We start from the raw sequence: 15915 nt of genomic DNA on the forward strand, positions 1-15915 counted from the left end.
ATACACTTTTTGTTTATTAAAAATAAAGTTGATAATAAATATCAATGGTTGAGATTATTTTATAAGGGTTGGGTCACTTACACCGTCGGTGCATAGAATAATTTCCATTCCTTTCTCACAAAGCCACGTTAATTACAACCGCAGCCGACACAAAGCCGTGACAAAAGCCAAGGAAGTCTTAAATTCACTAACTAGTCTAATAAATCCTACTTACCAACTCTCTAATCCTCTCCCCAGTCCCCACTACCCTCTCCACTACTGACTACTCCACTCCCACTTGCCTAGCTAGTTGACTCAAATCCGCAGGCTCCAAGATGGGCTCCGTGTCTCTGAAGATCGGCGACGGCACCGCCAGATTCCGACGCGCCACCCTGTGCTCCTCGGCCGTCAACATTCTGATGCTGTTCTCCGTCCTCACCACGAACCTCTTCGCCCTCTACGCCTTCACATCATCCCCAAAAGACCAGCAACACGCCCAGCACCTGCTCCACCACACCCAGAAGAACATGTCCCTCATCTCCGAGCAGGTCTCCCTCATCCTCCGCGAGATCGACTCCTCCCAGAAGAAGCTCGCCCAGATGGAGAAGGACCTCTTGGGCTACCAAACCATCGATCTTTCCCGCCCCAATACACCTAATGAGCTCAAGACATTCCTCCAGCATCACACCCTTCCTCTCGGCAAAGACTCGAGAACCGGGATCACCGAGATGGTGGCCTCCGTGGGACATTCCTGCGAGAAATCCGCGGATTTGTTGTCCCAGTACATGAACTACAAGGTCTCTGGGCCCTGCCCCGACGACTGGAGCCTGGCCCAGAGGCTGATTCTTCGCGGATGCGAGCCTCTGCCGAGGAGGAGGTGCTTTGCCAAGACCGTGCCCAAGGTTGGTTTAACTACTTTTCCGCTTTCGCTTTGGAAAAATGTTAGTGCTAAGAGTGTTACTTGGAGCGGTCTAGGGTGTAAGAATTTCGAGTGCTTGAGTAGTAAGAAATTGAGTAGGGAGTGCGTTGGTTGCTTTGATTTCAGTAATGGGGGGGATGAGAAACACAGATTTGTTAAGGCTAGGAGCAAGAATGATTTCGTGATTGATGATGTGCTGGCTTTGGGAGGTGGGGGAATGAGAGTAGGGTTTGATATTGGAGGTGGGTCTGGTACATTTGCTGCTAGAATGGCGGAGAGGAATGTGACTGTGATCACCAACACTTTGAACATTGATGCCCCCTATAGCGAGTTCATAGCTGCTAGGGGGCTGTTTCCGCTGTTTTTGAGCTTGGATCATAGATTTCCTTTCTATGATAATGTCTTTGATTTGGTTCATGCCGCGAGTGGATTGGATGTTGGTGGAAAACCGGACAAGTTTGAGTTCTTGATGTTTGATATCGATCGGATCTTGAGGCCTGGAGGTTTGTTTTGGTTAGACAACTTTCATTGTGCCAATGAAGACAGGAAAAAGGACTTAACCAGGTTAATTGAGAGGTTTGGATATAAAAAGCTGAAATGGGTTGTTGCAGTAGATGCTGCATCAGGGTCAAGCAAATTTGAGGTTTACTTGTCCGCCGTTCTGCAAAAACCAGTAAGAGTATGATGTTGATCAGGTCCTTGTCACAAGAAACTGCAATAGGTACAAACCTCTGATGCTCTTAACATCAATTGCTTGTTCCGCACAGATATACACTGCTTTTTAACATGGTCGTGAAATTCCTTCAAAATCGCAATAAGGGCATCAATTGCTTATTTTCCCTACTGCAAACTGGTGGAGAGGATGAAATCTATTCTCTAATTGAAAAGCTATATTAATGCTTTGTTCTGTACTGGTGATAGGGATATTTTGTTCTGTGGACAATGAGTTGTTAGCACATGATAGAATTAATATTTTGGTGCATTTTTTGCATCTATTAAGGTATTCAATATATGTTGTATTCTTTGGTTATCATGGTCTGAGTTTTCCTTAAAAATTTGAAGAATCAGCTACACTAAGCATTTTCAATTCTGCAGTTGTGGCCAATAAACTAGTCACTATTACATTGTAGAGGATGAATTCTATAATCTTAATTGAAAAGCTATATTATTGCTTCTTCTGTACTGGTGATAGGGATATTTTGTTATGTGGGTAACGAGTTGTTAGGAAATGTCAGAATTAATATTTCATGCATTCTTAGTATTCGATATGTTGTATTCTTTGGTTATCATGGTCTGAGTTTTCCCTAACAACTTGAAGAATCAGCTACACTTGGCATTTTCAATTCTGTGGTTGTAACAATAAACTAGTCACTATTACATTGTAGAGGATGAAATTTATTCTGTAATTGAGAAGCTTTATTATTGCTTCTTCTGTACTGGTGATAGGGATATTTTGTTTTGTGGACAACGAGTTGTTAGAAAATGATAGAATATGCATTCTTGAATCTATTAAGGTATTCAATATGTTGTATTCTTTGGTTATCAATATCATGGTCTGAGTTTTCCCTAAAAACTTGAAGAATCAGCTACACTAGGCATTTTCAATTTTGGGGTTCTAGCCAATAATCTAGTCACTATTTACATTCAATCGCTAGCTGTTGTTTGGCCTCCTCAAAGTTGCTAAAATACAACTGAAGTACTTGAATCCTCGTCTGTGGATTTAACTCTATATTGTTCTACCAATCATTGTGCTACCTTCTTTTCCTGTGAGCAGTTTTCCTGTATCATACTCAACTTGCGACATCTCATCTATTCATTCAAAAATAAAAATAAAAGACTAGCTACTTTCGTGTTTGGTATAGATGAAAGTTTGTGGAGCACATGATGAGGTTTTTTGCATCACAAACTGTAATTTAGAGCTGCTTTTAACGTCAATTATTTGAATGATTGACTAAATAGCTAAAATTGGAGAAAGATCATTGTTTAAATGTCTAGTCAACCATAAGCTTCTACAATTTTCTCGTCTAGTTTTGAATATAGATTCAATACTAAAACTGACCTTGCTTCTGTATGTATAATATGATCAATCAAGCTGAGACCACCTGCAAAAATTACACGACACAGAAATGTTATGACGTGCCAAACAAAACCACCACCTAGAGCCTCAGATGATAGTAACAGCAATGCATCACAAAGAACAGGCCCTGTTTGTCCCAGCTACGTATGGTTCCTGGCCACCTTCTGGTTCCTTCCTTTTCCCACCAACTGTAGAAGAACCAGAATTGGCCACCTTTTTCGCGGCCATGTATGGTTCTAAGCCACCTTCTGGTTCCTTCCTTTTCAAGCCACTAGTAGAACTTGAACAAAAAAGGGGCAACAGCTGAGGCTCATCAACAGCCGTTGGAGAGCAAGTGGCCCCTGCAGCCGTTCCACCAAGCCTGCGCCCAAACAGAATAGGAGCCTCGCCATTGCTCGGCGGAGGTAGAGTTGTTGGAACACCACCTTTGTTTCTTTCAGGACTAATCACCACGTTGGCTCCCATGATACGAAAAACTAAAACATCAGGTGCGCCCCCCTGAAGTAGAGAATCATTATGAATATGTAGCTCCTCCGTGCCATTCTTATCAAAGTGTTCCTCCATAGAAGGCTGTGGCACTGATGACGATGACGAGGATGGTGATGGTGAGGCAGGAGGAGATGGGATGCAATGGTTTAAATCCCATGCTAGAGCATCATCTTCATCATTCCAATGGTTTAAGTCCAAATTCAGCCTCCCATAATTCACTTCCCTTCGAGATTCATGGAGATCAGATGGCGGCAAATTTTGGTTTTCCAAACCCTCTCCATCTACCACATTCAGATCAAACAGCAGTTTGGCTACAGGTAAACCAGCCCCTGCTGCTGGTGTTGAAGCAGATCCAACACAAGTTCCTTCTTGATTCAAATCGAAACCGCCTAGGCCCTTTTCTTCTTGCTTTGGTTCCTGAGCTGCTTCAATTATTTGAGAAGGTTCTGGTTCTTGAGAGGCCTCAATCACTTGAGAAGGTTCTGGTTTTTGAGCTGCTTCAATCACTATAGAAGGTTTTGTCTCTTGAGTTCCTTCAAGTGCTTGAGAAGGTTTTGGTTCTTGAGCTGCTTCAGTCACTTGAGGAGGTTTCGAATTGATCATACTCTCCTTGTCGAGATTTACGTCAACAGAATGACTTTGTTCACAAGTAGCTTCCTTTGGTGAAACCTCAACTGGGTGACCTTCTGTTGAGATTTTTTCAGAAGATGCTTCATCGTTGCTTCTCTCACCTTTTTTCTGGTCTCCCTTCTCCAAAGCCTGCACGTGAATGTTCTTCTCAGCCATGGCCAAAGCCTAGTGCAATTTGAAGAACAGAAAATCTGATTAATAGGTTGTGGAGGAAGAGAAAACAAGGAGATAGAGGGAGAGGAAGTCGTGCAAGACGAATTCTTTAACTAGAATTCAGATTCCTCTCTAATAAGGAGATCAATCTTTTCCTACAAAGAGGATCTGTTTTTCCCACAAAGAAAAGAAGTTTTAGTTTATTTCTTATTCATCAAGCAACACACCTTGAAAAAGGGTTGAAGAAACACCTAATTGGGATTTTGAGGCCCTAAAGGTTTATGTGAGATTGTTCCGTCGAAAAGGGTTTTGGATTAGTTTTCTCTCAATCTAATCGTCCAAAACTACTGCTTGTATTTGTGTTTCTATGGCGTGTAGTAAAGAACATGTGAGAAATCTTATAAGGAAAAGCATGATTTTGTACCTATTTGCAGTTGGTATTGTGATATTATTTTCCTGATTTGAAAAGCACAATTATAGAGATCTAATTTGGTTATTCCTATAAGGAAACAGTTTCCGGATTACCTTATACATTACCTAAACTACCTATATCTAATTTGGTAATAATCCCTAATGTTTTGAAGCTGCAGCGTTTAATGGAAAAATCTAATTGACTTGATTAAGGTTCTAAATATCAGCAGATGTATCGATATTGCGATCTAATATCTCCTTTTTTTCAAAGAGTGAAAATGCTAGAGATCCCAAAAATTTATACCAAAATAGGATCCTAAATGACATGGCACATGCCATATCATCACCCTATAATTTCCACATGGGTATATGTTTTTTTTGCAAAATTACATTTCTCTTAAGATAAAATAAAGAGTACCCTCTTTTCTTAATACACACCTCTTGACATTTTTTTGCCAAGTTTTACCCTTTCTCTTCCTCTTTCTCTATACACAACTGCAATCCCTTTCTTCCTTCCCGATTTATACAATAGCTATTACAACAACCTACTGTCTTCTTGTTTTTTTTTTTTCAGCGCTATTTTCTATTTTTTTATATTTATTAATGATTAATTACGGAATTTCTTCTGATTCAATATTTTTATTTTGGTCGTTTGATCAAACCTTCTTGCAATGCTCAAGTCCCTAGTGCATGGCTTTTGTTTATTTGACACTATTCTAAATGACATGATGAATAAAAAGAGTTTGTTCTTGTACGTCCTGTAATAGAAAGAGTTTTTAGGGTTTGAGCTGTAGTTGAAGTTTGTTGATAAATAAGACAACACCATATTCAACTCTTCAAGATAGATATTGTTGCATTGCATAGGGAAACTAGCAAAAATCTTTTGAATTTCTATTAGGTGCTAATACTTCGATACTTAATTTGCAAAATTCATCTTTGCCAACGATGACCTGTGAATTTTGGCAATGTCAATGGATGTCACAGCGAGCAGAACCCTAACTATATATATAATACAATATTATAACCATTGTTACCGCTTATCATCCAGCAAGCATGATTGTTTGTCGGTGTTTTTGTTCTTATTAGTTAGAAAAAGGGAAAACTGGGGATTTAAAATTGTACAGAAAACTTGGATGTGTATTTAACAAATAAGGATGTGTATTAAAAAATAAATAAATAAACAGTGTTTTGATCAAAACAATAAATCATTGTTCAATAAGTAGCTGCAAATCCCAAAACTTCCTCCAGTGCATCCCATTGGAAATTACACATTGGAAAGTAGTAAGTCAAAAGAGATTACGGGGTCTCTAGTTTCTTGTTCCAACGAATGCACTATATGTCGATAAATTCTAATATTTGAGTGTCAATATATCTGTGATGACCAATTTTTTGAACCTTGGACTTGAAACAATGAACTGTGTGCTCTTTTCCCCACGATTACTAGAATACAACAGCAATAGGGTCTCTTGCATACTTGCACTGTTAACTGTCCTTTGCTAGAGTTACATGCTCTAGTTGCTAACTTAGGACCGTGTGAGTTCTCAGTCAAACATAAGCTGGATCCATTGAAAGTATTAGGCAGTTCCAAACGGCGGCAACAGATATATACCAGGCACATTTTGATTGATTTATTGCAGCATAGTTAGAATGAAACAGATCAAACCAAGTTATCACATGGTTTAAGTTTATACGACATAGAACCACAAGGAAATTGAGAGATACATCCTACCGGAGATGTGTCAGCATCTCTAGACATTCGATAACTAGCTAAATTCTCAATCAGATGATAGTACTACTGAATACTGAAATAACAGGAAGCATAGAAAATGACGAGGTAATAGCAACATAAACTAGCTAGTCTCCACCTCCGAGAGGCCATTCTCCAGGGCTGTAACCAGCTTCTTAAAATAAGTACCGGTCACATTTGTCAATTGTATGAGCTTTAGACGGAAGTCCGGGAACTTTTCCAACGGGGCCCAATCCTTGACAAACCCTATCACTTCAGTCTCGGCACATTGGTGAAGCCTCTCCAGGCTGTGCTCTGCTTGGCCCTGCAAGTACTCAAACAGCTGCCGCTTCTTGTCATATTTAGTTTCCTCGGGTATGTAATAACCATATGCATAGGTCCATTTGATCACCTGCCTACATTCAATTATCTGTTTCCATGCCTCTATAATGAACTCGAAATCATTAGTCTTGGTAAGAAAGGGAATTGGTTTGCTAGCAAGTTTCACGATGTACACTGTTTGCGCCTTATGCAATGACTCAACTGCCTTTTTCTTTGAAGCTTGATTGTTTGCCCAGCGCACATAATAATGATTGTATCTCTCTAAACTCATCTTTAGCCTCTTCCTCTCCCTTTCACTCTGACTCTCCTCCTTCTTTGCATTTTGGTTTGCAGCTCGATTGAAACTATTGCACTTGCAACCAAGTGGCCCGAGGCATAACCAGCAAAAGTGATGCCCACAAGGCGGACTGCACCTCATGTGATTACACCCATTGTTCTTCTCAATCGGTGTTTTGCACTTGGGACAGGGCTTAGTATTAACCACTATCCATTGTGCATTCTGGGAATCATCCTTGTTCTTCAAGATCCACTTTCCCACAGTGTCGCACTGAACAGGACTATGAACCTCCTCAACACAATTCCAGCAGAAGCTATTTGAGCAGCTGCAAGAAACATCATAACAGCTTCCATTTCCAGTCAAATCTTCATCAAACACTTTGACAGCATACTCACAGTCAGGAGCAGGGCACCACTTCATCTGCTTATGCTTTTCGACATAAGATCTCAAAAGGTAGCGCTTATACCTCTCAATCTCGTGATCATGTTGGTTTTTCAACACATTTCGGATCAAATCCAGATCAACTGCTGCAGTACAAGATGGTTCAGGACATCTCAGCATCAAACATCCTGGACCATCGTTAATCGATGTGCTAATATAACCTGTCCAACAATCTTTACAAAAAGGATGACCACAAGCAGCTGAGAAAATGGTACCACCGGCTAATTCATCGCATGAATAGTCATAGTCATCAAAACATATTCCGCAATTGACACTACCTAATCGATGCAGGAACACCGGCTTCCTCAACAAGCCTGCTGTTTCCCGGACTTTGTCTTCATCAGAAAACCATTCGTCCTTCAGTCTATTGACCCTCCAACTAAAGTGACATAGTAGGAAGCATGCAGCGGATTTCGATATGGACAGGACAGTAGACACTCCTACAATATCATCCTCCTGAAGTTGGCCAATTTCTTCTTCTCTCAGTAAAGTATAACCCTGCCGTGGAGACTGACCCTCCCCAGAGAACACATTGGCATCCGAGTTTCCTCCTTCAAGATAATTTGAGTCGTCGTCAGAGTCCACATTTACTTCTTCTTTAAGATAACTGGAGTCCTCGCTAGCACTACTTCCACTGCTGCTCTCCCTTTTCATTATGCAGATCTCTTTCTCGTCACCTATAGAAGTCCCAGTTTAGATTGCAATCTTATAGCAATAACAAGTGGGAGTCTATCAGGAAGCCTACATAGCACACTATCACAATCACAAAGTATCAAATTTATATGTGAATCTTCCTAAAGTAGTGATTTTTATCCTCGTGGTTAATAAATTTTCACCTCACAATCAAAACCATCACCACAGTTAAATTAAAAGATATCAAATTTGACAAATTCTTGCAAACACAGAGCAAATTCGAACTCAAAAATAGAACCACAGGTAAAATCTACAAAAAAAAAAATAAAAAAATTACGGTCACCCTACTGAACTGAAAATCTATAATCACAATCACCAAGAAGACAAAACCAGAAAATAATAAAAGAATAAATAGCAGAGATAAAATAATCCGTACACGACCAAACCGACCATGATGATCACAACAAGAACCAACCGAAGAATCGAGAAAAACCAACCTCAGAATCCGTACCTTAAAAGAAGGAAACCAATTACCTAGAACCAGCGATCAGTTGTATCTACAGCTTCATCTTCTTCATGCAACCCAGGAATCGCAACAAAACAAAAACAGAGGACTCACCGTGGCTCAAAATCCAACGTTGGGTTTGTACGGTTGGATTGGTACGGGATCAGGCTTGGAGAATTAGTAGAGTTTGGGATGTGAATCTGAAGCAAAAAGGGTTAGGGGTGGAAGAGACTTTGAGGAACACAGAGACGGACGAAGGAAGCGAGAGTCATTTGGGCTTGGGTTTAGGATGGTCTAATTGGAATTTATCCTACTACTGTATATTAAACACATTTAAATATTCTAATTTAGGAATTAGAATATTGTTTTGTTTTACAAAAAAAGTGAAAACGATTCATTCATTAAAAGACAAGGGACTCAACTAGGTTTTTGGAAATGTCATAAAAAAAAAAAAAAAACCAGGTTTTTGGAAATTCTTTCCGGTTAAAATTTTTTACAGTGTGGTAATTTTTTTTAATTTTGTTTTGTTGTTCCTTTAGAAACCACAAAGCTCTATATATTACACTAGTAAAGGTAAACTTTACTTCAGATCATTGTGAATTACTGATTAAAGCGATCGAGTTATTAATACATCATCAACTCCACCTAAAGCACATCAGTGGCCACATGAACTGGCCGCGCTTGCTTGAGTTTGAATAGATAGTAAGTTCAAAATATATATATTATATATATATCAGGCTTGGATTACAGGTCAATCAAGCCGGCCGAGAGCACCTCAACCATGCATAGCAGTCTAGCTAGTGACAAGTCTTTACGACACGGTGGTGTTCATCCCTATCCCTTGCAAAGCAGCAGCGCTGTTGAGAAGCTTCATTCCCTCTTCACTCATCTGCTGAACTTCTGTTGGCGAAAGGATTCTGATGCAGCGCACACACCCCACAAATTCCCTGCATTATTTTTTTTGTTGTACGTTGTTGTAAAGTAAATTAAGTAAGAGCGAGCCATCAGATAGAAGCTGCTTGTCGAAATGTCAAATGTTAACAAGAGAAGGTTTTACTTTACTTACTCCCAAGGATCATCCCCGACAAGTAGAACATCGTTCTCATAGTCCACATAAACCAGTTTCCACCCTGAACCTCTTGGGTCGTTAAGCAGCCCTTCCAGTCCAAACATGCACTCAATTGCAGAACATAGTTCCTCATAGTTTGTGTAACTAGTAACATCAATTGATCTACCAACAGATCCCGCCTTTTGAACCTGTCAGTCAGAAATTTGTGGAGCTCAGCCAATTAATTACAATTTTATGATGGTAGAAGCTAGGACTGAATAAATTGCATACCTTGGTGTAAGTTCGCACGGGTGGGACCACTTGGTGCCAGCTATTCTGCAGTAGACTGCTCTCATCAAGATCAACATTGCTTGAGGATGTACCGCCGGAGTTGTCTGCCAGTTCTTGCCTGGAGAAAGCGTGAGAATCCCCTAGGCTTGCAGACGTAATCTGGGACTGCAGATCCTGACTCGAGCTCAAGTTGCCAACCAAACATTCGGAAGGATTCTGGAAGTCGGCATGCTTTAGTTTAGAGAACTCATCCATTATGGTGCTTGTAACAGAAGGGTCAGCAACAATATTACTCACACCAGTACAAACATCAACAGAGGGGCAACCATAAACCCCACTTTGGTTGTTGCTCTCATCGGACAAATCTCTCAGACTCCCCGAGTTGGGAATAGAATTAAAGGTAGATGGGTCTTGATGGGATGAAGTGAGCTGATCAACTTGCGGCAAAAGCCTACTGAGGCTATTATCCCACATTTCCTGACCCATTGAAGTTGGGGAGAAATTATTTGCTTCAGTTAAAACAGATGGACAGTCCTGCAACCCATATGCAGACAAAGGCCCTGGTGATCTCAGTATCCCAGCAAAGGGTTGGTAGAACATGCATTCATCATTGTCTAAGGATGGAAGTGAACCATTTGCACTATTAAAATCTGACTGAGGTAGATCAGTTTGTTGGGAGTGGTAGAGTAATGATTCCATAGGTTGCTGCATAGGCCGTGGGCTAGCTTGTAATTGGCCCTGGTTCTGGTTGACGCATGCATTGTTATAAGGGCTACCAGCAATCCCAGAAGCCAATTTTTCCTCATTGCCCTGTCCTGAAGAGCTCAACTGGCTTAACCGATCAGTTGAAAGATCAGGTTCTAACTTCGTTTTCTCAGTGTTAACTCCAACTGGTGTCTGACTTCCAAACTTAGCTGTGGTGTTCAACTGGGAAGGGTTTTGACTCTGCAGAGACATACCTTCAGAACAGTAAACCAGATTCTTTTGGTTCATTTTCGCCTGCATGACCTGCATATCTTCTAGTTGACCTCCATTAGCAGCCGATTCCTGTTGTAGAGCAGACAATGTTCCAGCCTGGCTAACTTGAGGTTTTAGTAGCATATTAACTAGCTGTTCTGAACATAGATTTGACATCGGATAAGGAAAAGAGTTCATGTTTCCAATCTCAGGAACCCGGATAAAAGGTCTTTTAATCATATTGGCCCACTCAGTTTCTGCACCTGATAGCAAGAGAAAGTCATAAGAAAAACATTTAACAAACTTAGCTGCTGGAAAACAAACCAAAGAACACTTACCCAAGTATCCAGAGTGAAATGGACGTTTAAGACTCGAAGTCAGGGAAGGAAATATGAAAAGACTTTCAGGAGTCTCAACTTCCCATGAGCTGACCCTATTCTGTTTATCGCAACACCCCGGCTCGTCCCACTCTACCTGTTAATAACGAAAGCCTTTAAGAATCAACTGTAGAACTAGCAAAGCCCAGAAACAAAACCATTATTCTACTGTTCATACTTGATAAGAACACAAAAGCAAAAGGAGTTGGCAAAATCCAAAATTGTTTCAATCTACCTGAAGATTTCGCCACTTGGAACCAGGCCATCTCAGTGGATCGAAATCACTAATATTAACTATTGTACCCATGTATCTGCACAATTTAAAGAAGGTTAACCACTGGCTTTTGCATAATCAAGCAAATGAGCACTCCACTATAACATTTATAATGATGTATCAAGCAGAAAAAATTGATTAAATGTAGACCTTACCTACGCTTGCCAGACTCCTCTGTCTCAAACATCATTCCAAACCTCATGCCAACAGACAGTTGGGTCCCATATAGAGCCTTTTGGAATTTGACCAAAGGTATAACAAATTCTGAAGGGCATGCCCTACATTTGAGTAGAAATGGTAGTGCAATCAAGTAAAGATACCCAAAAGAATACTATAACTATAACTAGATGAAAGAACACCCATGATCCAAACCTTGGATTGTAGAATATAGTGAATGGACTTCGATTAGCAGCAGCATGAGCTGCAGCAGCAAGGACACCGATGTGCATGCTATCAGCAGATAGAACTGAGGATGGTAATGTGGTCTGCTGACGATTTGCTCGCCTTACGCCAACCAATAGCTGTGACTTCTCATCCCTAGTAATAGTAACAATAATATATACAATAAAGAACAGGAGTAACTCATTGCATCATAATCCAACGCATGATGTGTTGTTTATCAGGCATTCTAAAGAAAAACTTGGTCATGAAAAAAGTAGAGATTCTAAACATATTGAAAAAGACTACATCTCATATTATTTAGCAAGCTTAAACCAAGATTAGGATGAACTTCATGTTACTCAGATTTGTAACTTTAAAGCATTATGACTAAGAACCTTCTCACAGCTGAGTCGATTTATCTTGCTCGAAAGCTAGTGAATTTTATAGCTATATTGATTCCTCCTCAAATTTAGCAACAGACTCCAAAAGAAAGCTTTTTTAGTAAACTCTGTGAGAAGCTCTTAGAGCATGCTGTTCGCATAAGCAGGCATTTTACCCTGTCATGCTAATGGTTTTATGCCAGGCTCTTTTTGTCCATAAAACGTTGAGGCCAACTTAGTTCACAACAATACTGCAAGCATGTCACTACTATATACCTGATAAATAGCACAGAATCGCCAGCTCTAAGCCTCTTTGTGCCAACAAACAAACTCCAACCAGTTGTGAGAAGGTGGCGCTTCGGTTGGCCTACGTGCAAGGACAGAAATAGGATACGCTCAAGAAAAATGTAATAATAATCTGGCAGATGCATTCCACCAACTAAGTTGAAATCTAATTGTTAATGAAATCAAAAGATGAAAGCAACTATCTAAAGCATTCTCACCGCGGTAAATGTGGCGAAATGTCCAGGTATTATCATGCAAGTCTCGGACAACAAGTTCTTGGGTTGGCGGTTGCATTGTGAAATCCTGGCAAAAGTTACGACCAAAATGTAAAATACACATGATCCTCTGTTTCAATAGAGCATGAAAAGGTGACCTATTGGCAAAAAGAGAGGGGAAGAAAGAAAAAAAAAAGGAACTCACCAAGGGAGGAAAGAGCTTTTCTGCTGCCCTCCGCGGCACAGAGAAACCACCATGTGTGCTTGTATCACTTGCAGTCAAAATTTTGCAGAAAAACTCACTTGGATGCTTGCTAGGCTTCAGTCCAAAGTCTGGTACAGGGAAAACATCTTTTTCCTGATCCAATGATGAAGTAGTAGTTGGAAGATGCTCAATCAAACATTTGCACAACCAAATCGCTAACAATAGCGTGAAATGTAATAAGTTCAAGGCACGTATAATAGTAACAAAGCTTACAGAATTGACTGGTTTAAGACACATTTGTGTGAAGATCTCATCGGTTTCTTTGTCCGCCTATAAAAACATAAACGGACGGTTAAACACAGAAGCTCATACAGAAGTTGATGATGGCATGTTCATCCCGAAAACAAGTGTGAATTGACCAAAGACAACGTACGTGTAGCGTAACATTTTGAACTTGGCATAGCAACTGAGACGGGAGATTCGGATAGTTGGGAATTTGCGAGGTTGCCATTCTCTTTGTGGATACTGCCACCTGCATTTTCATGAGAAGCAATCATCAGTTTTCTCAAACATGATGGAATGAACAGAAGCAGATCAACTTCGACACTGCGAAAAATATGAAGAATACTCCCACAGAACTGGAAAGTACAAAGAACACTACTAATACTACTTCTCTGTTGCTTCTTTTATTATGTCTTCACATAACCCCTCTACGGATTCACTTGGAACACCTCTAACTTAATTCAACACTCATCTGCTGAGACAAAACTGATGATGAATCTAACCTGCTCGCTGTGGCCCTGAGGGAAGTAATAAGCAAGACTCCCCACTTGAGGCAAACAAACAAGGGGGCCGGCGCAGGCATGCCATAACTCGGAATTTATGGCCTTCCGGGACCCTGAAAATAAATAAGACCATATAGAATGAGGCACAATATTTAATAACTTGTGCTAAAAATTAACAAACACACACCTTAATTAACAACATCGGCTTCAATATTCAATTCTCATCAACCTCAAACAATACCACCCAAATTCAAAAATTGAAGTAAGAAGGAGAGAAAAAAGCAACGTAGGAAGGGAACAAATTAACAAACCAGAATGATCCTGCAGTTCTTTTAACAACTTCATCTCCTCAAGTATACTAGACTGTGCTCCACTAAGCAACCCTCCTCCAATTCTCATCTTCTCTTCCATTATGACGTGTTCTGAACCAAAAGAACTCACCTTTCACATCTTCAATGCAAAACACAGAACCCAAATAAAAAAAAGGCGGTCACTTGCGACCAAGAAACCTCTTATTATTTTTTTCCCCCTAGAAACTCCAAAACCTCCTCTGACTGACCCAGCTCAGCTTGTCTCATATTCCTTCAAATTTTACAACTGACCAATTTCTGAGAATCCTATAAAACAAACAATCCAATCCAATCCAAATCTAACAACACAATGCAGCAGGGGGAGGACACAAAAAGCAGAAGCCCTTAGAGTCCAACCAGGACCAAAGAACAAAACCTGCACAAAGGCTCTTTTTTTCCCAAGTAGGGTTGCTTCACCTTCAGCTTTGGCTCTCCTCTGGCTTTGGCTCTGCCCATCAGTGATTTGCATCAAAGGCACGCGGACCAAAGCATGAGTTCTCAATCGAGTACTTGCTTTTACTCTTGAAAAGAACCAGACCTTTCGATGAACCCCCCACCTTTTTTTTTTTTTTTTACACAATGAACCAGAACTCTAACTCTCTCTCCTCCCTTCTCTCTCTCTATCTAACAAAGTGTAGTCTCTCTCTGTCTCTCTCTGCGCTTTGAAACTGGAAAAAAAGAGTGTGCATGCTCCAATCCTACGCACACACTTTCTGTATAGGGGGTTGATTCCGTTGCAGCTTTAAACTGTTTCGGAATATTATTTATGACAAAATTGTTTTTTTTCCTTCTTCTTTTTTTTCAACAATGTAATAAAGAAATCTGAAAGCAAAAAGCAGAGCAGAACCAACTGAACACGAAAACAGTCCAGTACAGTAGTGAGCTGCCTCCAAGAAAATGAATCAAATAAAAACTAAATAACAAATTTTCATGACAAAAGATCCATGAGAGATTTTAATACACATAGTATTAAATAACAAAACAACTTGGGCGATACGAGAATTGAAATATGTGTGTAAAATTTAAAGCCAGATGTTGGATATCTTGAAAAAATAGCAAAAATCTGTAAACAAAAAAAAAAAAGCAGAGAGATTTTTAAAGAATGTCATGCATTTAAAATTTGCACGTGGATTACGAGGATTTGCAGCAGGGTCCTATTCTCAGTCAGCTTTCGTGCTTTTCTACCATCTTCACCTATCTCCTTAATATAAAAATATTATTTATTTATTTAGGAGAATAAAGAAAAGCTACTTTCCGAGGCTACTGTTATTGCGTCCGGTGTTTTGACTGATCGTCCACGCGTGCCGTTCACGACAAAAATGAAGCAGGAGGAGGCGCACGTTAACGGGTTTGACACGTGTCGGATTCTTGTCTGATCCGTCGCGGCGCCGTTTCTCCGTTTCACACGTCTATTCTTCCATTTTCACGGCTTTAAGTCTCATCCGGATCCTCCCTAAGATTTCCGCGAGTATTGATTTTGATAAACAAATACATCACACACTCTTAATATGGAAATCTTATAATAAATCAATAAAATCTTATAAAAGAATACACTTGATATGAAAATTTTATAAATTTAAATACAAAGACTTATCTTAGTTACAGTCACATACAAAGATTAGATAATAAAGATAAATAATCGTATTGATTAATTTAATCATACCGAACATTTTACATGAAAGATGATAGTCATAGTTTGATTATCGTGATAAACTGTTTATGTGTACAATATTTTGTTGCATGGAGTTCAGATATTTGTAATTGATAAGCATGTGGGAGAACATT

General features: G+C 39.9%; 4 protein-coding genes across 7 annotated transcripts; 1 reads left to right on the forward strand and 3 right to left on the reverse strand.

The window, feature by feature from the left end:
* Positions 1–199: 199 nt before the first annotated feature.
* LOC112173706 (probable methyltransferase At1g29790) lies at positions 200–2085 on the forward strand. Its single transcript, XM_024311384.2, has one exon. It carries the CDS (start codon positions 315–317, stop codon positions 1581–1583), a length of 1269 nt encoding a protein of 422 aa, XP_024167152.1. The 5' UTR covers positions 200–314; the 3' UTR covers positions 1584–2085.
* Positions 2086–2842: 757 nt separating this feature from the next.
* LOC121050104 lies at positions 2843–4607 on the reverse strand. Its single transcript, XM_040508971.1, has 2 exons — positions 4475–4607; positions 2843–4259 (listed from the first exon to the last, which is right to left on the reverse strand). Exon 2 carries the CDS (start codon positions 4248–4250, stop codon positions 3087–3089), a length of 1164 nt encoding a protein of 387 aa, XP_040364905.1. The 5' UTR covers positions 4251–4259; positions 4475–4607; the 3' UTR covers positions 2843–3086.
* A 1651-nt stretch (positions 4608–6258) lies between these two features.
* On the reverse strand, positions 6259–8902 carry LOC112173259 (probable E3 ubiquitin-protein ligase ARI7). 4 transcript variants are annotated; one of them, XM_024310853.2, is made up of 2 exons: positions 8612–8902; positions 6259–8121 (listed from the first exon to the last, which is right to left on the reverse strand). In XM_024310853.2, the coding sequence occupies exon 2, from the start codon at positions 8096–8098 to the stop codon at positions 6509–6511; it is 1590 nt and encodes a 529-aa protein (XP_024166621.1). In that variant the 5' UTR covers positions 8099–8121; positions 8612–8902; the 3' UTR covers positions 6259–6508. The 4 variants fall into 4 exon arrangements, with proteins under 4 accessions (XP_024166621.1, XP_040363620.1, XP_024166620.1 ...); XM_040507686.1 differs by having other exon boundaries at positions 6259–8197; positions 8589–8902; XM_024310852.2 differs by having other exon boundaries at positions 6259–8185; positions 8589–8901.
* Positions 8903–9141: 239 nt separating this feature from the next.
* On the reverse strand, positions 9142–15109 carry LOC112173257 (auxin response factor 5). Its single transcript, XM_024310849.2, has 14 exons — positions 14092–15109; positions 13781–13893; positions 13429–13527; positions 13269–13325; positions 12996–13148; positions 12794–12878; positions 12567–12657; positions 11902–12066; positions 11685–11807; positions 11491–11566; positions 11217–11352; positions 9922–11141; positions 9649–9839; positions 9142–9529 (listed from the first exon to the last, which is right to left on the reverse strand). The coding sequence occupies exons 1-14, from the start codon at positions 14189–14191 to the stop codon at positions 9394–9396; spliced, it is 2745 nt and encodes a 914-aa protein (XP_024166617.1). The 5' UTR covers positions 14192–15109; the 3' UTR covers positions 9142–9393.
* Between the last annotated feature and the right edge of the window lie 806 nt (positions 15110–15915).

This window comes from Rosa chinensis, chromosome 6 (assembly GCF_002994745.2).
Source record: "Rosa chinensis cultivar Old Blush chromosome 6, RchiOBHm-V2, whole genome shotgun sequence".
NCBI classification, from domain to species: Eukaryota; Viridiplantae; Streptophyta; class Magnoliopsida; order Rosales; family Rosaceae; genus Rosa; species Rosa chinensis.